This window comes from Embiotoca jacksoni, unplaced genomic scaffold (genome assembly GCF_022577435.1).
Source record: "Embiotoca jacksoni isolate LCO1_2020_lvr unplaced genomic scaffold, fEmbJac1.0.p SCAF_8, whole genome shotgun sequence".
NCBI lineage: Eukaryota > Metazoa > Chordata > Actinopteri > Embiotocidae > Embiotoca > Embiotoca jacksoni.
In genome coordinates, this window is record NW_027185436.1 from 11581401 (window position 1) to 11601523 (window position 20123).

The 20123-nt window shown below is 39.8% G+C and overlaps 2 protein-coding genes across 5 annotated transcripts in view; both read right to left on the reverse strand.

Annotated features, from left to right (window-relative positions):
* vps13a (vacuolar protein sorting 13 homolog A) overlaps positions 1-11796 on the reverse strand; it is a 39788-nt gene extending 27992 nt beyond the window's left edge. For 2 of the 4 annotated variants that reach the window (XM_069139149.1, XM_069139148.1), the window contains exons 1-23: positions 11666-11796; positions 10507-10550; positions 10372-10414; positions 10188-10283; positions 9183-9284; positions 6707-6816; positions 6412-6471; positions 6187-6246; positions 5772-5852; positions 5330-5387; positions 4764-4891; positions 4508-4614; positions 4212-4383; positions 3762-3824; positions 3112-3244; positions 2906-3000; positions 2574-2716; positions 2051-2252; positions 1844-1958; positions 1268-1404; positions 976-1108; positions 520-637; positions 10-148 (exon numbers count right to left, since the gene is read on the reverse strand). In XM_069139149.1, coding sequence (XP_068995250.1) covers positions 10-148; positions 520-637; positions 976-1108; positions 1268-1404; positions 1844-1958; positions 2051-2252; positions 2574-2716; positions 2906-3000; positions 3112-3244; positions 3762-3824; positions 4212-4383; positions 4508-4614; positions 4764-4891; positions 5330-5387; positions 5772-5852; positions 6187-6246; positions 6412-6471; positions 6707-6816; positions 9183-9284; positions 10188-10283; positions 10372-10414; positions 10507-10550; positions 11666-11765 — 2439 coding nt within the window. In that variant the 5' untranslated portion in view covers positions 11766-11796. Of the gene's footprint in view, positions 1-9; positions 149-519; positions 638-975; positions 1109-1267; positions 1405-1843; positions 1959-2050; positions 2253-2573; positions 2717-2905; positions 3245-3761; positions 3825-4211; positions 4384-4507; positions 4615-4763; positions 4892-5329; positions 5388-5771; positions 5853-6186; positions 6247-6411; positions 6472-6706; positions 6817-9182; positions 9285-10187; positions 10284-10371; positions 10415-10506; positions 10551-11665 lie in introns of all 4 variants that reach the window. The other 2 variants (XM_069139147.1, XM_069139146.1) reach the window with 1 other exon arrangement.
* A 2009-nt stretch (positions 11797-13805) lies between these two features.
* Positions 13806-15109, reverse strand: LOC138191854 (C2 calcium-dependent domain-containing protein 4C). Its single transcript, XM_069138907.1, has one exon. The coding sequence runs from the start codon at positions 15107-15109 to the stop codon at positions 13841-13843; it is 1269 nt and encodes a 422-aa protein (XP_068995008.1). The 3' UTR covers positions 13806-13840.
* Positions 15110-20123: the final 5014 nt, after the last annotated feature.

Below are 20123 nucleotides of genomic sequence, written 5' to 3' on the forward strand. Positions count from 1 at the left end.
TGTTCATACCTTTGAGGATGAGGCAGCGCTGCGAGCAGCAGGTCTGCTCTCAGGCAGTGGGATACTTTCGACCAGCTCCAGGACACTTCGAAGTTTATCATCAGAAATACGAAGAGACAATAGAGGAAGCTCTCCGGATATCTTATACCTAAAAAACAGGCACAAACGTGAAAACACTAAGATGCATGTGACCTCTAACTTTAGTCTGCCTGACATCCTTAAACTTGGTCCTTATGGCTTTAAGGATCAAATTAACCAAAGAAAAATATGTTAAGAGTTTATTGTATTTAGTGAGTGGTTTACTTGGCGGTGTATTGGAAATTAACAGTAAGCAGTTTACATTATTGCTGTTTTGTTTATTGTTGTTATCTGTCCTTTTCTTCTAAATTAAAATGGGAAAATAAAACAAATATCATTTCCAAAATGATGATTTAAGTTTGTGAAAGACTTGTGTAAAAATGTTTCAATGCAACTTGCTGTCCTTGACTGTTGACCAGATATATTCAAAAAACGACTCACTTTGCCATGCGGGAGTCTTTGATGACCATCGCCCTGCAGAAAACCACTTTCAGATCCACTGGCTGCAGGATGTGCATTGGAGACTGTTTCTGTTTACGGGCCTTTTTCCAGTCACCATCTACCACACATAGATAATGTTTTACATTTCTATTGACTCTACAAACACACAAACAAAAATTGAAAATATTCTTGTTGGAGCAATCATATGTGTGATAAAAATCCTTCCTTCACCAACAAACATCCTAAAAGCTTTGAGACAATATCTTTTCAAGTCAACGTGCTGTCTTCTCGGCTAACAAGTGCAAACCTCTGACTTAAAGGCAGTTTCTCTATGTTGTCTGTGTAAACTGTGTTACTTTAATTGAATAAAATATCAAATTATATGCGCTCTTTCAGTTTGTACAGAGACCCAGTACAGAACCTTTGACACATGTCACTGAGTTTATGTGTGCGTACCTGGCTTGCTATAAAGGAACTGAAGGTTGCTGAGCTGTATGTCAAAGCTGTCGTATGCTCTGGACACGATGTCCTCAATGTTGCTGTAGCCCACTGACAGCTGAGGCAGATCCTTCTTGCTTTGACTGGATATCTGAAAAGACAGCAAAAGGAAAGTTTCTACAACTTTGGTTGTAATTGCGATGCCTTTGATTGAAGCCTCTGGAAAACAACTAATGCCAGTCAAAGATGTTGACATGTCTGGGTCAGGTTTTCAGCCCCCTGTAAGTCTTTGCACTTGACACTTTCTGACCTTGAAATGACCGAGATCCAACAGCAGGATGTTCTGAGTGCCATTGTAAAAGCCGCTCTGTGGAATAATGACGTAGGAAGCCATCAAGTTCATCTTCAAGTCGAGAACTTTCTGTGTTTCGATCACATACAATAAACCTGAAAAACAAGGTGTCCTTAAGTTACGTCATAGATACAATAACAGAAAAAAAAACAATAGTTAGCTTGACTTTCATAATAGTTCAACATAAAGCACTATGGTCTGCATCAAGTCTGTAATATACTACAAGTTGTTTTCTTTTCTAATTGAGGCTATACAGTTCATCTCAGTAAGATTTTTTTTTTTTTTTTTTTTTTTTTACATTTTCTTCTTTTAATAATAAACAATCATGTTAAATGCACCTTAAAAAAATAAAAAAATAAAAAATCTGAAACTTCAGCAAACAACGTCCGGAAACAATCAGTTTCAAGGGAGTAAACAGGAATACCACAACCCAGTTGACTCAGCGGCTGAGCCATGCTGACCCTTGCCCATTAGAGAATTAACTTGAGATCAACACTGATAATGTGGAAGTTTGTGCGTGTTTGTGAAACTGACCGGTGGCTGTGCGGTCTCTAAACTGCTCCAGTTTCATCAGAGTTGCGTTGGTGAGTTCATCTAGCTGCAGGTCATCAGGAAGCATGAAGAACACTGACATGCTGTTTACTGTTATCTGCACAGACACATAAGAGGAGAACGCATCTGATAATTATCCTTGTCATGCTTTTTTTATGCTCATACATGCACACGTACAGACTCACTCACAGCATCATAGATGATTTCCAAGGGTTGTGATTCCACATGAAGCCGCTGGTTCGCACTGTCATCCAGCGGGTTGGTCTCAAACAGTATGCAAAGCAGCGGGGAACCTGCTCCTGTGGCTGCCTTCCTGGATGAAAGGAGGGTTGGTGCTGGCCGGTTACAGGCCAGGCCAGTGACCTCGAACAAACTGAGCTGGGCTGTGAGTCTGATAACAACAGAAAACAAAACTAAAACAGAATCCTGGCGAGATGACGCACTCTAAGTACTGAAAGCAAAGGAGGTGAACCTTTACTGTTAAGTATCGTAGTATGATATAAGTAGTAAGTGAAGAGCAACTACGAAGTTATTACTTTGTAGTAAACCCAGTTGTCACACAAAATTAAAACTGCAATCTGCTTCCACTGGTTGAAATGATAATTTACCAAATAATTTCTAAACATTTTGAATCATCTTAATCATGTTAAAATTTTGAAATTATGTGAAAAAATGTTGTATTTGCACTGGAAAACATAAAGTTATGACAAACTTGATTGCTTGTGCTCCAGATCTCTGTGTGAGTGTGGACTTGAGCTCTCCCACGGTCAGCCTGATGAGCTCATTTTTGTCCTTGTCGTCTTTGATGGACACAGACAGCCTCTCCATGTGGAAATCAACCTTCATATCTTCAAACTAAAAAGAAAATGACAACATAGTGTGACATTCTACAGTAGTATCTGATCAAATATTTGTATCATGTCATATTAATATTGTTATTTATAGTATTATAATATATCAATATTATTTCCGTCAGATGGAGAGCCGTTAAACGGATGTGTATTATTAGTTGATGAGTGAGTGACAAAGAGGGAAGTGACTCACATTTTTTGGCAGGTTGAGATTAGCAACGGTGTCACTGTATCCAATGGCTGTGTAGAGTTTGGCTTTCTCAGCAGACGTTAATAGCTCATCAAAACCTGAGACAATGGGACAGGGCGAGAGGATATAATATAAATGAAAAAAAAAAAATGTACGCTTAGGCCTTGTTGTTTTTCTACACATTCTTTTGTCCATTCTCGACATCCTACCTCCAGTCTTGGCCTCTTTTGTTTGTGTGTCCGCCTCTCCTCCCCAGTTCCACATCCAGTTTAACCAACCCTGGGACTCCTCTTCCTCCATCTTCAATCCTGGACGGTAAATACGGAGGCCTGCCTTGCTTGCCTTGGGGGGGAGAAAAAAAAGTCCCCTTCAACTTTTTAATTCTTAGAAACAAAAGACAAAACCAAATAAAATATTTATGCCCAGCCCACCAATATTTACAAGTATTGTAAGAGGAATACTGTATTGAATATGTAAATGTTGCTGTCTATGGCACATTACTGTATAGACCAGGAACAATTCAAATGGGACACAGTCCAATCCTCAACTACTAGATTCTTCTAGTTGTTATATATTGTTTAGTCTATTGTGAGGAACATACATCAGACAAAAACATTGCTGCAGAGGTATAGCACTGTGCAGAATTTCTGTTAATATTTTTCTTCAATAAGTGGGCATTGATGGACAATTACTGATCTTTTTGTTCATGATTCTTAGAAAGTTTCATTTTGGAGAATTAAGGATTGTAAGAACAACTGAAAAATAAAATGTATTAAAGCCATTACAGTTTGATACAGTTCATACCGAGGGTGAAGGCACCAAGTGGAGATGTCCACTCCAGGTAAGACATAAAGCTTACCTCCACTTCAGCCTGCTCTCTGGCCAATGTGATGTTAAAAATATCCAAGGTCTTCTCAGGCCCCTGAGAACAATCACGAGACGTGATGAGAGCGTTTAGAAGATTCTTTCAACGTCTTGCATGAATCCAGCAAATACTAGATGTCAATTGTTAATGACATCAGGGAAACTAAAAATATTAAGAAGAAACTTCATAATTGTATCTATCTGAAATCAACAACTCATAACACAGGAAATCAATATGGATGAGGGGACACTTATCAGAATAATCAAAGACTGTTCTTCTAATATCATATTGAACTGTCTGTAGTTTAAATGTTTACCGAAAGACATAAAAGTGGGAAAGTAAACGTCTCTAAATAAAAGCAAAGCAGTACCAGAGGTTTCTCTGTCTACCTCCTGCCTCCTTCTATCTCCTCCCCCTCTATAGTTCAGTTCAGCTCTGTCCCACCTCGAGTTGCTTGAGAAGGTCATCGCTGGGTTTCTTGCTGGTGATCTTTATCTTGTAGAGCTCTCTGTAGCATTTTACCATCTGCCGATGCTGGCGAATGTGCTGCCATGACCACATGTGGAGACGTGGCTTCACATCCACCTCCAGGATACCCGTGATCACGTACTTCCACCTGGAATCCAGGAACATACAAGCATATAATGTACTTTACAATCTGTAATAACAAATGCACAGCATGCAGTGGTGGTAAAATGGTAAAATGCATGTGGTCGTAAGCCATTCAAGTGATTTCTGACCATATGTGGGAATTGTTGTGAACGAGAGCCGTGGGTCTGTATTTCCTATATGGCAGGTTCCGCGTCATCATATCCACTGAGCCCAGCAGCTCCAAGATGCTAATGTACTAAAAAGACAGGAAGTCAGCAATTACACAATAGCACATAGTCCTGTAGTACAGTTATGATCTAACATTATTTATCTATAACTTCCTCCCAGTTTTAAACAGGCTTGAAAACAGACAAGTTTATACGCACCACAAACACATATACATACCTGTGGCCTATTGAGTTCAATGGCAACCTCACAGAGATTGACCATCAGGTCCATTTTAGGAAAAGAGAAATCCACATCTGACCTAGGATTCATCCGCAGTTTGGCATCCGCTGAGATGGGACAAAAAACTGTGGACCAGCAAGAGGAAATAGATTATATAAAAACTGTGAATGTAAGGACAGTTGTACAGGGCTTTATGTTTGTATGGGAAAAATAGCCACCTGTAGTTCCGGCAATATGAAAATGTATAATTTTTTCCTTAGTAAAGTTAGCAATTTAAAAAAATCTAAGCTAGTGGCTACAAGTGACACTCCAAACAACAAGAAATCTGTTGAGATGTGCTGAAAATCTGTTACAATGTGTTGGTGGTGGTGATTCAAACTATGTGATTTACATGTTTTTCTGAGGCACTGCAGTTTCAAAGCAAATCATTACATACCAAGTACCTATTCACTTTTCATTTGCAGAATTTTTTTTTTAATGCATGTCAATTACATAGTTTAAGCTGGGCTTCACGAGGTGGTCTGGACAAATAAGTGAATAAAGGATGACCGTGAGACACTCACTGAAGTCGTGGTTGACAGGAAGTGAGTGGTTAATGTCCATGTTGTTATGGAGACGTTGCTGTAAAAAGGCACAGGAAGAGAAGATTAATTTACATTTCACTTGTTTTTCATCACTTAACATTTTTCTTATCTCTTAACGTATTTCATTTATTTTTGGTAATGTTTTTTACAATATGCATGAAAGAAATCTATCTATAAACATTTTACTGTACCTATCAGGCCTATTCTCTAAGCAGTTTGTTACAGAAAGTTCATTAGAAAGTTATAGCGACTCATATTGAAACTGTTTTATTGCCTAAAAGTGATTACTGTCTGTCTTTTGTGTGCCCACAATATTGAGGAAGTGTGTCCAGCCTCAATGAGAAAGTAAGACATGGTTAATCTCTAGTCAAGTGGAGACCAGTGGAGACAAAGTGCAACACCTAATAACACGGTGACTCACCAAGGCCTCATCTGGACTGTAATTGGAGAAGAGTACCGAGTTGACATTCCAGTAGGCATACAAATTGTCCAGTTGAACCAACTGAGGAGAAGAAAAATGCAAAGCAATTAGAGTTGTGAGGCTGCTTACCATGAAGATGAAAAGAGCGGACAGTGGACAATCATTTTGGGGTATGAAGAAAAAAAATATGCCCCAAGACCAACTGCTGTCAAAAATTAAATCATAGAGTCAAACTGACCGGTTCTAATTGTCAAAAAGGTTTTCAAAAATTTTGCTTAACTGTAAGTTCACCTGAGGGGACAAATACGAAGACAAAAACAGGCAGTGTCACGCAGACTACATGTGATAATTCCTATAAAATATAAATGTCTAGAGTATCGGTGCAGCAGGCAGATAAAATGGTTGAATTTCTTACCTTGAAGAAAAGCCTGGCGTTCTCATCCAAAAGACTGGGGTTCCAGTTCTCATCAGATGTCTGTAAAGTCAAACTAACAGTGAGGTTTGGGGGCCTTAATGGAAAACCTTACTTATATATATGTTTAAACCTATGTTCAAGTATTAATGAATAATTAAGAACAGCTTAATTGCTGATTGCAATATGGCATATATTCTGACGAGGGATACTGAAACACGTTACTACCTGCAGGCTGAGGTTTTTAAGTGACACTCCAAATGACAAAGGGCAGATTGGATTAGTGACCTGTGGGCAGGAAATGAGAGAAATTAAAGCAAAGCTGTGTCAAAACTATATTTACTCTGCATGATCCATTGTGTTGTTGTTGGGGAGTTATGAAAATACAACCAACTATTCTTTCCTTCACTTTCTTTAGAGACACAAATGTGAGTTTATTTGGGTTTGAGTTATGAATTTTGTATATACTTGTTGTATATTGTATATACATAAATCAATAATGTAACTCAGTTTGAATACTCACATCATCTTCATAGCGCACGTGGATGTTTGAGATTTTGACCTGCAGGTTTTTGATGACCTGGGTGACAAGCTTTTCCATGAAGGTGTCCTGCTTCTCGAGCTCGGGGTTCTCTGTCAAACATAAGCAAATATGAAAATGAGACACAAACTGGTTCCACAGCTTTCCTGAGGCTTTGCTGTAGGAACAAGGATTTGACTACTTTCTCCTAGAATAACAAGGAGAGGGTTTGAAGGATGGCTGGAGCGGCTGTAGCCCGGCTGGTAGAGCAGGTTTCCCACTAATTGAGAAGTTGGCAGTTTGATCCCTGGCTCCTGCTGTCCACATGCTGAAGTAAGGAATGTAATGTAAGCAACTTTGGCTTATATGGTTGAACATTGTTACAACTCCACTGCCTGCCTGTCATATTGGCTAACAATATAAACTTGTATTAAGTATTTCCATCCGTCCATTATCTATACCCTGGACAGATCGCCAGTCTATCACAGGGCCAAATAGAGACAGACGGAAACAAAGACCATTCACGCTCTCATTCACACCTAAGGGCAATTTCTAGAACCATTAATTAACCTGAGGTGCATGTTTTTGGATGGTGGGAGGAAGCTGGAGTACCCGGAGAGAACCCATGCAGGCACAGGGAGAACATGTAAACTCTACACAGAAAGTCCCGGATTCGAACCCGGAACCTTTTTGCTGTGAGGCGACCATGCTAACCACTGCACCACTGTGCTCCCCTGTATTAAGTATTTGTGTAACTGATATCAACAAGTGTTTAACTTTAGTCAATGAACTTTTATTCTTAGCCGTATCAAAACTAATAATTAGCCCTTTTCTTAAAGGAAGCATTCTCCCAGTTTTCAGAGCAGGCTCAGAGAGTGGTCATCGGACACTTGACCCCGCCTCCAGCCTGGCCTTTCATAAAAACTGTAAACCTCAGAGTGAAGCGGGCTTTTTCTCTTCTTCTGATCAACCTTTATATTGATCATTAGTACCTCTGTGTTTAAGTTCTCACACTTTCTGATCGTCTTAGAATTACCACGCTCTACATTTGTATTAATCCCCAGTAAACTTTAAACCAAGTGAAGAACGCGTACTTTGAATTAAGTTTAATTGAGTTTAATTATCGCCTGCAACCAACAACGCCATTGTTTTATTCTCTCTCTGCTCCACTTGTAAGAAGTATTTTTGATAATCTAGTAAGGATAAATCCAGCCATCTCTCAACCCAGACAAAGCTCAGAAGATCCTTTTTGCCAAAGCTGACAGCTGTTGCATCACTGCACCCTGGTCGTCGATCCTAAACAAGACCCATCGGTACCGGCAGATGAAGCCTGGACGGGACGTCGTGCTGCGGGTGTCCCAAACTTCAGGCCCTGACATCTGCACGGAGGTCCGCAAGAAAGAGGCTTGTCTGGAGGACTGGGACCACCTTCAGTAGGCAAAATATATCTGAGTACTTTGATTCATTGGGTTGATGTCTGACAGCTGATTTATCAAATTCTAAATTCATAATTTCTCATTTATGTCAGGAACTAGCTCCATTTTTAATAACCTAACTATTATTCTTCCCACCATCACGCCGCTATAGTTTAGAAATCCTGTTCATCACATCCATGATTCATACACTACAATATATATTCATATAGTTTATTCTTGATGTAAATATTGTTCAGTAAATATCCTCATAGACCAAGCACTTGTTTTTGTGTATTTCCTGGAAGATATTGAAAGAAATCCCTGAATGCTGATGATCACTTGTTTATAGGCCTATACAGCCTATTAAAATTCAATCTTCAGTCTTTCTGCTAAACAGACAGTGGTGCCCCGAATATAAATCTAATCCGCTACACATACTATAGGTTTGTTAAGGACTACTGGAGTATGAAACCTGCATTCTGTTGCAATACTGATGTTAAGGTGTGAATATAATACCAGCCATACTAATTTTAATTTCTTCACTCAAATTTGAATGCTTTGAAGAATTATCATGTCTTTATACTTGTAAAAAAAAAATATAGCATTTAAACAGGTGGAGCCTCCAATATCAAGAAATATAGATATTTTCCACTACAAGGGGAAAAAAAACAGTTCGCTGGTGTTATTCATACAGTGTGAAACCTCAGAAAATACAGAGCTGTGAACACTACAGGCTGCACGGGAGCTCACAACCAGACACACCAGATGTCCACATGCCTGCAAATCTCCGAACCTGCAACTTTGCTGCACATGCTTCACACTTGTAGTGTAGTTGTTGTAGTCTCTGCTCCTACTGTTCTGTCTACACAACCCAAAATAACAGTACTTGCTTCCGCCCATTTTCTCTCACAGCTTGAGTCAGAATGTCTCTGAAACCTGTTAAAAACAGGGGTTTTTTGTACCCAGTTGCACACAGAATATTTGCTCACTTGTTTACACACACACACGCACGCATGCAAGCACGCACACATACAGTCCCCTTAAAATCAGAGTTGAACTCTTACCTTGCTCAGCAGCCTTCAGCTTTGTCTCCTCTATGCGCTGAAGCTCCCTCTGACGAGTCTCCTGTAGCTGCTTCTCCTCCTTTTCAGCATCATACTTTATACCTGGCAGCAATGGGGACAACAAAAATGATTTGACTTTATTACGACCCCAAAAAATATATAAAATACAAAGATGCTATAATATATTTTGTAGTTTTTAAAACACTAAATCTGAAATGAGTAACCTAAACATCTTCTCATTGAGGTGAAACCGGTTAATGTTGTGATGTTGGAGATGTTCTACCAGTCTTGTTGTGGCCAGTGAACTGTACTTCTCCGTAGTCTGCTGGGGGGGCAGCATTGGAGCCGGCGACACCAGCAGACTTAACAAACTGGTTAAGAAGGCCCGGCTCCATAATTGCCTGCAAACTGGACAGTCTGGAAAAGGTGGTGGAGAGGAGGACACTGAACAAACTGTTATCCATATTGGATCATCCTGATCACCCTCTCCACCACCTACTGCAGGGACAGCGGAGCACTTTCTCCTCCAGCTCCGCTGCCACAAGGACTGATACAGGAGATCATTCCTGCCCACTGCAATCAGACTGTTCAATAGCTCACCTCTGGACAAATCAATATCACATCAATAACACCATTGCACTGTTGTAGGTTTGTTTAAATCTTTGCACTATGGTTTAGTTAGTTTAATTTAATATTATTCTCTTTTAATTGAATATATTGTGCATTTTTATATTTCAAATTTTTTTACTGTTATTTGTATTGCTTTACCCTGTATCTATACATGCTGCTGTAATGAAAAAATGTCCCCTTGCGGGATTAATAAAGTAACTATCTATCTATCTATCTATCTATCTATCTATCTATCTATCTATCTATCTAATATTCTTCTGCCACTCTGTGTGTCTACTGCAATGGTGAGACTCAATAGTATACTCTGGGATGTGTACAGTCAGTACTTAAATCTCATTCTTTATGTCTGTTGATGGAGATGGACAGTGATCTCACTTGCTGTGGGGACTATAAGCAGATAGACACCATCCAGTGTGGCCTCCACTGATTGCGTATAGAGGTTCTTCCATGGAATCTTTAGCTCCAGACATTCTATTAACAAAAGCACAAGATAAGAAACTGTTCCTCTGTACCAAAGGCACTAAACAGTGTTAAATGGGGTTAGTGATTACAATCTCACCTATATGACCGGCTCTGACTTTAAAAGGAATGTCAAGCTGACTCTGCAACAAAGGAACAGTAAATAAGCATTGTAACACAAATCTATCATGAACACAATAATATACTGACAGACTAATATTCCTTACACACTTACCAAGGCATTTTCTTTTATTTCAAGATTTGTAAGAACAGCATCACCTGCAATAAAAGGAGTATTTGTTTAATGATTGTTACTAAGGCATGTACATGCTGATAAATCAAATGGATTGAGGTGTGACTCATAGGGACACCGTCTAATCTGGAGAGAAGGTCTTTGGACTTCGTTTTATGACTTAGTACAACACACAAAGCTATGGATCTTATATACTATTTAAACCATTCCTGACACACATATTCTCAGTGGGCAATTTAACAAAATGACTAAAATGCCTTCCCTGTGTTACCCAGCCATCCCCCCTCCTTCTCCTAATAGCAGAGAGTACAGGGGCAAAGGGGCTGTTTAGTCGAATATGTTAGTCCAGTCTGCCTGACTCATTGATCTGTTATCTGACTGAGGCTTTTGCAAGTTTGAATCTTTGGCCCTGTCCATGGCTTTACATAAATGAATAGCCTACGTGTGCTGTGTATTTGGTAAACCACAATGTATTGATAAATGCTCCCAATGGAACCCATTACAAAATTAACAAATTCCCTCCTGCATATGGTATTGTTTCCATAAACCCTAAAGGACATACTGAGCTTATCTGTCTTTTAAGAGGGGACATCTAAAGCACAATATTTGAAAAATGCATGTAATCTGTTAATAAAAGCAGCCGGTATTAAAATGTTATAACACATAATGGTAAAAGGAGGGAATTCATATTGTGATTTAGTTACTTGTTTTACCGGTTGGGGCAGGTTCAGCAGTGGAAACCGCTTCTCTAATCCTCTGTTTGCCCGGAGAGGAAGCAACGCTACAGACTTTTTTTTGGTGTGTAACACAGGGACGAGTCCTGACCTGGCTGTGACAGGGTGTCACCCCTGCATGAATGCACTCATCAAACAGACTTACAGCAGTAAATACGGTCTAACGTTAGAAGACCGCCGCAGTCAGAAACTAACTACATGTCTTTATCGATGGAGAAACTGCCACCGGCTGTGTCGTCTCGTCCACGCTGGACAAGCAAAACTAGATTTTTGGTAAAGATAAACTGACACTAACAGCTGAGGGAGCCTCTCTCACACGTCTGGAAGCTAACGTCTATTAGCGTTTAGCTAGCGAGCCTGGCGAGCGAACTAGTCAACTAAAAATGACAAAACACAAGTTCAGTTACCTCCCCATATGCCAAGCTTTAGCTGTGAGCTGTCGAGGTTGACAACGTAGTCCCCTAAAAACCGGTTGAGGACGTCTACCACCAAGCTCTCGAAGACCATTTTGGCGTTTCTTTCACCTGACTGTCACCATGTTTACATCCGGAGGACTTGCTGGCGACGTCAGATTAGAACGCCTCGCGGTGGGCGGAGCTTGACGTCATGACGTAACTGCGTTACGATGAAATTACTTCTTGCAAAAATGACACGCTGCAAATACTGTCTGGGGTAATTAAGATGAAATTACAGGTTAATTAAAGAGTACCAAGTACCCCTATGAAGGTATTTATCTTACCAGATTTAAAAAAAAAAAAATAAAAAAAAAACAAAAACAAAAAAAAAAAATAATGACGTAGTTGCTGTTTTTATTCACTCTATTTGAAAAATACCTTAGCCGCAAAAACCGTCATAAAGTATATTGACATAATTTGCAAATCATATGAAAGCCATTAAAGTAAAAGATATATGGTCCTTTTCATGTTTTCATGTAGAGTCATTATCCTGTTCTATCGAAAATACAACCTAAAGTTAAAAAAAAAAGAAAGTAGTGAGATTAATTGAAGTGCTTTAACCACGTAGTTTTTGAAGGAAAGGGAGAATAAGAGCAATGTAAAAAAAACAAATGCGTTACTGGAATAACCAGATTTGAACTGTTATTCACTGTGCGTACAGTAGGTGTCGCTGTATTAATACCCAGAGCTCAGGTATACAGGTAGGAGGGTCACTGTTGTTGTCATGTGTATGACTCGGAAGGACATCACCGCTGTGACGCTAAAGTTTTTTACGTCTTTGTGCTGTTGGGTGATCTATCGACAGAAACTGGACAATTTATGCACTGTCGAAACGATAAAAGAAATAGCCTGAAGATTTTTTTTTTTTTTTTACTCAACAAAACGCACAGCAGCTTGTAACCCATGTCAATATTTAACAGAAGCGAAACACGTCAGTCAGTGACACTCCTCGGTCAGACATCTCAATAGACCTTTTTCACGTCAGACATTTTGAGTTGTCATTGTAGGGAAAACTAAGGCGTATTAGCTTCATCCCACTTCGGGGGAGGTCCTGCTTTTGTGCTTGTTCGTTCACTGTCATGACTTACTGGGACACTTAATGAAACTGAGTCATCATTCAGACATCTGCTTTCTCTACAAGTCAAAATATATGCCGTGAAAAAGGTTTAAAGCTTGAGGTATAGCCTAACAGACTGAGCTCCCTCCCTGAGCCAATATATCAATATTATATCATGATGTGATATGAGACCGGATATGGTCTTACATCTTGGATACAGCATTAATGTTCTTTCTTGGTTGCATTATAATAGAGCGATGTCATTTTCTGAACTAGACGGTACTTTCCTATACCCACCTAGTCATTTTATGCACATTACTGGTGATTATCAGAAATGTCATTGTGTTAATATTTAGTAAAAGCCCCAATAGTCTTCTCCATAATATTGCTGCACTATCGACATCGGGTTATTTGTTCAAAAATGTTGTGATATTAGATTTTTTTTTTTTTTCCATATCGCCCAACCCTGATTCACAGTACACAGTAACGAGTCATATATATATAAACCTCTATGATGGTTTAATAAGTGAACAAAACCATTGCATGGTACTGAGGAAGGTATGACTTCATCATATACTACAATTTTTACTATCAGTAGCACAATTAACTAGTGTAATAAAATAACATGACAAGGATACTCTACATTGTTTTGATCACTTTGATGCTGCAGAAAAATACAACAGCTGACATTATTCCCTGTATTATAGTGAATAGTTGCAGAAAACAGTTGCCTATTTGCACATCCTAAAGACACAGCAACAATAGCATTCATTGTAAAGTCAAGTTTCTGGCCACCTGATTAATGCAAGAAAAATATCTGGTTCTGCAACAGCTAAATGCTTCACGATGTTCACTACCTTCTTACAAAGTTATTCAGTGTGCCACAGGTTGTTGAACAGTATAGTAGCAGATGCGAAATATACACACAACCTCAACATGATACATTTCAGGGATCCTTTTTCAATCCTCTGCTTCTGTACAGGTTGTAGAAGATATCTTAAGACATCATGGTTTCATCATATCACATACTGTGTCCATACTCAATTCAAATTATACATTAAAAAAAAAAACTATCCTTCTACTCTTTCATTATGAGTGAGCAACTGAGACAGTGGTTTAGTGATCATTCCAATCATTGTCCCTTTCCTCAGAGTTCCAGCTGCAGGTTTCTCCACCACTTTTAACCTGAGCTGCAGATGCATCAGGTCCTTGTGACTCAGTTCTGTGAAGAAGAAATCTTCATTGAAGACGGGGCTGCGGCAGTTCCTGATGGTGGCGCTCTCCTGTTGCTGCAGCTTCCCCGGGGTCAGACACAGGTTCACTGCACAGTTCAGGGTCCGACGGTCCGTGTCCTCCACCAGGTGTTCCACAGACACCACATGCACTCTGACTGTGGAGAGGGATGAGAACTTGCTGCTGGACAAAGTGGTGTGCTCGGCGGAGAGGCGAACTCTGCCACAGCCGTGCAAGGGGAGGACAAGTTCATGCTGAAGTCTCTCCTGGCATTGCAGGACATCCAATGAGAAGAGGACAGGTGGAGGTAGGGTGAGTGAATTTTCCTCTAAGCTTTGAGGACAACTGGGAGAGGATGTTAAACTCAAAGCTACCTTCTTCCTCCTCCCTCTGGCCGCCTTGCTATCAATTAATGAAGGACAGGATACTGCTCCTTTAAGACGGCCACTGCTTGATGGGATGGAGAGGAAGGATTTGGCACTGTAAGGGGAACTGAGGGGAGAGGAGTCACTGGAAGAATAAATTTCACTTTCTGTGCTCCCTTTCTCTGACAGGATTTTACGTGAAAACATTGGGAGAAACCTAGATAAAGTTTTCTTGGGCAGGCTTGCTTCGTTTACCAGCCTGTGTGCTGCGGTAGGAATGCCTCTATCAAACATGTAAACAGGAAACTTTGAGTGGAACAAAGACTCTTTCCTTCGAGTGTTGGGGCTCTCGTATATCCCAGCCATGCCATAACCCTCTGCAGAGAATGGCAAAGGTTTCTTTGTGGCTTTCAAAGCCACTAATGCGTCAGCATTTTTTGTCTTCACATCCTTCGTATTTACATGTGCAGTGTTTGCACATGTGCTGCTCTTAGGTTTCTGGCTCAGTCCGTGCAGGTACGGTGGGGTTTTCTCAGCTTCTGGCAGTGGGCTTCTCTTGCAGAGCCGTGGCGGTAGGCAGAACTCTGGGATCTTGTCTGGGGTGAGGATGTTGTCGTGCAGATTCAGAGAGAGGCAGGTCTTTGAAGGGGAAAAGAGATCCTCCTCACTGTGTCCCATGTAACGACTCAGCTCTAGAGGAATGCTCTCCACGCTCTCCCTGATCTTCCCAAGGACCCACATAGTTATTTTATGATGATTTGATGATGTGAAAGTAAAGTCCAAACTATTTTCCTTTGACAATAAGAATAAAACATATATTTGGCAAACAAGTATTTAAAGTTTAGAACAGAACAGATGATGTTTTCCGAGTGTTGAAATGGAAAATATTTTCCTCTCACCTGTCAGGTTGTGATGTGTCCTTTCTCGGCAAAAACATCTGCATGTGCGTGACGGTTGTATCAGAGACCGATTTTTAAAGGTGAGTGGAGGCTCTGCATCACTGCTCTTCCGCCCCCGCCTGCATCAGAAAACATCCCGTACATACACTAGAATACACATAACAAACATGGTGTATTAAGTAACTCTGTGTTCCTTGGAAACTGGGTGGGTGGCAAATATGGCGTCAGCTTTGCAAGACAATTACCATCATCACTGAAATGTGCGTTTCTGTTGTTCTATAAAAGACAGAGACCATAATCCCAAAGTATTAAATGTAAATGCTCTGAATTTCACTTTAACGTACAACATACATGTTTAAAACTGAAATTAGCCGTTTAAAAAGGACAACTTTATACTACATCAAATACATTTGGTATCTGAGGTTAAACATTTAGGATATATTGCATTTCAGTATTCATTTCTACACCACTAATGTGTGACCCCACACTCTCCAAATAAAAATTCTATTTATCAAGTGTTCAGTAGACTGAAATTCCCGTGTGTGTTTTTGTGGCCATGATGACGTACATATTTTCTGCTTTTCAGGGAGTTGACCTCTCGTTCAAAGGCAGTTCAAAGACAGGAGCACCCAGTCCTGCAGACAGCACCCACTGCCTCAAAGACCCTGTGACCTTTAAACAGCCGGTGATGCAGACACACAACTGACCTGATGTCTATTAGACAGCTCTGAGTGAGTGTGCATTCTTAGTGAGGTCAAACTCAACCAACTGCTGGTTGAAAACAAAATGAAAGTAGTCACAATAGTCCAAATATGAGTGGATGGTGAGAAACATTTAGTTAAAAAAAAAAACTAAAAAAAAACGTACACTTCAATATATATATATGACCAATATTCTTTATAAACAGTTTAACAAATGCCATGTCTATACATGTAGACCTGGCTCATCTACACTCAGTTTAACAAAAGATGACAAAGAAGCCTTTAGTTATTGGTGTTCTTGGTGGTGGTCATTGCACGTTTTGACAAAACTGTAAGCTCTACTGTATGTAACATACAGGACAGCATCTTTTTGTCTGACTGCATTCATTTTATTCAACGCACTTTTAACACTCTAAAAAAACATGAAATGGCAACTCAGGATGAATTCATCCTCCTCAGAGATTGAATTAGATTCAGGCATTTCCGGGGTACAAATGATTTGGTTTCTGTATTTTTATTGTCACAGATGGAACTCTGTGAAAACTCTTTACTCTGGGGAATACACATTTGTCGTGTTTTCTCTGCCTTTCTGCCATGATATGACTCTACTTTTTCATTAATATCCACATTTCAAATGTTATTCAATTATGACAATGTCTTTCTAATAAGTAATGACACATTCAGTCTGCATTACCAAGCATTAGTCTGGAAAATACACTTTTTGGACTGTTATTCCCCCAGATAATTTGTCAGCTGATCCAAAAGGCATTTTATTGAAGGGTGCCTGTCATTTGTACAATGATTTTATAACCACAAGAGGGCGCACATGGTTCAGATTTATCATTTGACAACTTCTGTTTGTGTTGGTTAAGATGTTAGTGAGATACAGTTAGTAGGTTGGTATAGCCTCATTAGCATTATAACATCTATAAAAATCATTTCAAAAGAAATGGAAACCCAGAGGTTAGTCAAATTTATTCATCCAGACAAGCGCACACAAACACACCAACTCTCTAGACATCTATCCTTTGTTTAATTAAAAAGCTCCTATCTTATTGTTCTAATTAAAGACCAAGTGAGAGACAACATACCGTGCTTGTATGTCTGCCTCGATGCATACAGTGAGTGTGTGTGCTTGTGTGTGGTTGTGGGTGTGTGTATGCATGTGTGAGTGTCTTTGTGTGTCTGTGTCTGTGTCTGTGTTTGTGTGTGTGACAGAGGGAATATCAAAATGATGAATACTTTCAGTCCAGGGTCGCCGGAGTATCAGAGGTCAGGAGGCTTTTCGTGGTAGTGAAGATCAACTTTATTACACCAATAAAAACCCAGAGTGCTCTCCATAATGGAGAGATAAATGATTGGGAGTCAGAGGAGGACCTTGCCTTTAACCGCTGTCACAGCTGCAATTAACGCTAACGAGAGAACGGTACATTGTTGCCAAATGCTCTACCGCTGTCAAGTGCATTAGTGTTAAAACTCTTTTGTTCTAGAGCTCCAGGCCAACATTTTTAAGATAATAATTCATTTGTTTTTATTTTGTGGGCTTCATTTTGTTAATTTGGTGCGCAGATTGTTAACCATAATGCTTTAAAGTCCTATCCATAATGCCCATTGCATTTTATTCTTCAGAGCTTGAAGACTTTAGCAGGATTTAAACTCACAGCCTTAGAACAGTGGTTCCCTCTTCACAGTAATTGAACCATACTCACTTCTGTTCCCAGCTTCTGAGAAACATATCAGCTGAAGCAGAGTGAATCTGTGTGAAGTGCTCTCGCCACAGCTACGCTTGATTGCAACTCAACTTCCCTCGTTTAAGCTGCACACACACACACACACACACACACACGCACACACACACACACACACACACACACACACACACACACACACACACACACACACACTCACTCACTCACTCACTCACACTCACACACTGTTGTTTCAAGGCATTGCACATACACTTTGGTGCATTACACAAACATTTAGTCAGACCCAAATTTCCGGTATAGGCTTGCTCCCTTCACTTAGAGCAGCTATAGACGAGCCAACTGACTCGTGGCCGTTGCATAATATTGACTGCTACAGCTTCTTGTTATCATCCAAAAATTAACCCAAAAATGACCCAAAATAAAACTGCCATCCTTGTTAATAGTCACTCTGTGTTCATGTACATTATAATTGATGTTATGCATCCCTTGCCCCACTGGAGGCTGTAACTTCATCCTACTAACCACCTGCCCGGGGCTGAAAATGAACTTTCAGCCTTCCTACTTCACAAAGAAGGTACAATGGAAACTTCAGCTCTGTTTTTATGAAAGTGAACTCTTTCAAACCTGATCAGTAAGAAAAATGATTCTGGGGTGCTCTAAGTGATTCACTTCAGTTGCTCAATGTGGCAGAAAAGGCCTCTGTTGTGCAAAGATCAATCAGACAAGTCTTTGTTAGTTTTTGGTTACTATGTCTTTAAACCAGGTCTTTTCAATTTCAAATTTCAAGGAGTGAATCATTTTCATGCTTATTGTCTTTGCTGCTAAATTTAAACTGTCTTAATGATTTGTTTGATATTCATATCACATACCATAAAACTGTATCTACCCAGAATAAGAGAGAATGAATAAAATTGTTGTGCCCCATTTTTAAAATGTATGACTAACACATTAAAGACAGTATAATTAAGTGGGTTCCCAAATACACTGAGTTGGAGGCTAACACGGGAGTAATCCTGTGCAACAGATGAAAAACTGAAAATGTTAAATACCTGCAGCAATGCAATGAGGAGGATACATTTTAACAAAGAAATATAAATTTGTTTACTAGATGACATTTTTGAAATGTTTCAAATTTGTTGGCAAATACATTGAAAAGACCAAAGTGAGACAGGTAGCATAAAAAGTTTGCATCCATAATACTCATTGAGGAGTTTGAAAGGAGCTCTAATTGAAACCGACCGCTTATTGTCACTCTTGTAGTGGTCATGTAACTAAACGAGGCTTGTCTAGATCCACGGCAGTCTTAGCAAGTTAAACCTTTGTTATAAGGTTTTCTCTGTCACACTGCCAATTATTATGTTTTGACATTGTGTGATGAGATTTACAATTTCAAGTACAAACTCAGCAGGTTGAGAGCTGATGACACTCTTGTTAATTTCCATTTCACTTTAATCTCTATTATGGAGGATTCCATTGAGCCTGTATGGGCACTCCTTCTCTCACAAAGCACTTAACCTCTGATCAAACTGCTGAAGTTTTTTGGCCACAGCACTTCTTTGTCTGAACTACTGGAAGAAAATGAGGAGGTGGGGAAGTTGGAGAGGAGAAACAGTGGGAATGAGGCCAGAATGGGTGAACTATTGACCTGCTTTGAATTGATAATAAAATGTAATAATGGCTAATAAGGTGTAATAATTTGGGCCAATAAAGATAGATGGCAGATTGAAGATGATATGAGTGACGTCAGAAGACCTTACTTTGAGGACGGAGCAGAGACAATACACTTCAGCCAGGGGGACGGATAACATTTGACCCTGGATCAATGAATCAATGTGTAATTATTTAGGAGGACGAGAGTGGTGGAGGGGTGCTGGATGAGAGAGAAATGGATGAAGGAATTAAAGGGGAAACTTTTGGAGAGGTGGAAAAGACTGGAACAAAATAGAGTAGCAAGCTAGAAGGAGATAAAGACAGCAGTGTAATTAAGAATCAAGCGAGCTGCATTGTAAGACACGATAGAGGGACAGAGTGATAGAGAGTGGGGAAAAAAGGAAAAGAGTCCAATTGGAAAGAGAATGTGATACATTATGGAGGAAAGACTGAGAAGAAGAGTTATATAATGTGCAATGGTCCTGGGTGACCTGTCGTTAGGACTCTCTCCCTTGACAGCTTCCCTCTGTCTCCAGGCCTGATGCCAGTATGTTAATTCCCCTCAGATGGTCTTTTCATTGGTTGATGCTGACTCCTGTCGACACATGTCAGATGACTGTGCCCTTATCCTGCAACTAAAGACCAAGGTAATCAATATGGCTAGGCGACCATTACATTAAGAGAACAGCAGATGAAGCCGTATGCCGGCTGCCTGCTTGCAGTGAATCACATGTACTATTAAAATAAGTTATCACATGGACCAGAACTGCACCAAGTGAAGTATGATACGGTTAAT

What these genes read in the sequence shown, in the direction of transcription:
- LOC138191854 (XM_069138907.1), bottom strand. Translation starts at nt 15,109, where the DNA reads ATGTGGGTCCTTGGGAAGATCAGGGAGAGCGTGGAGAGCATTCCTCTA.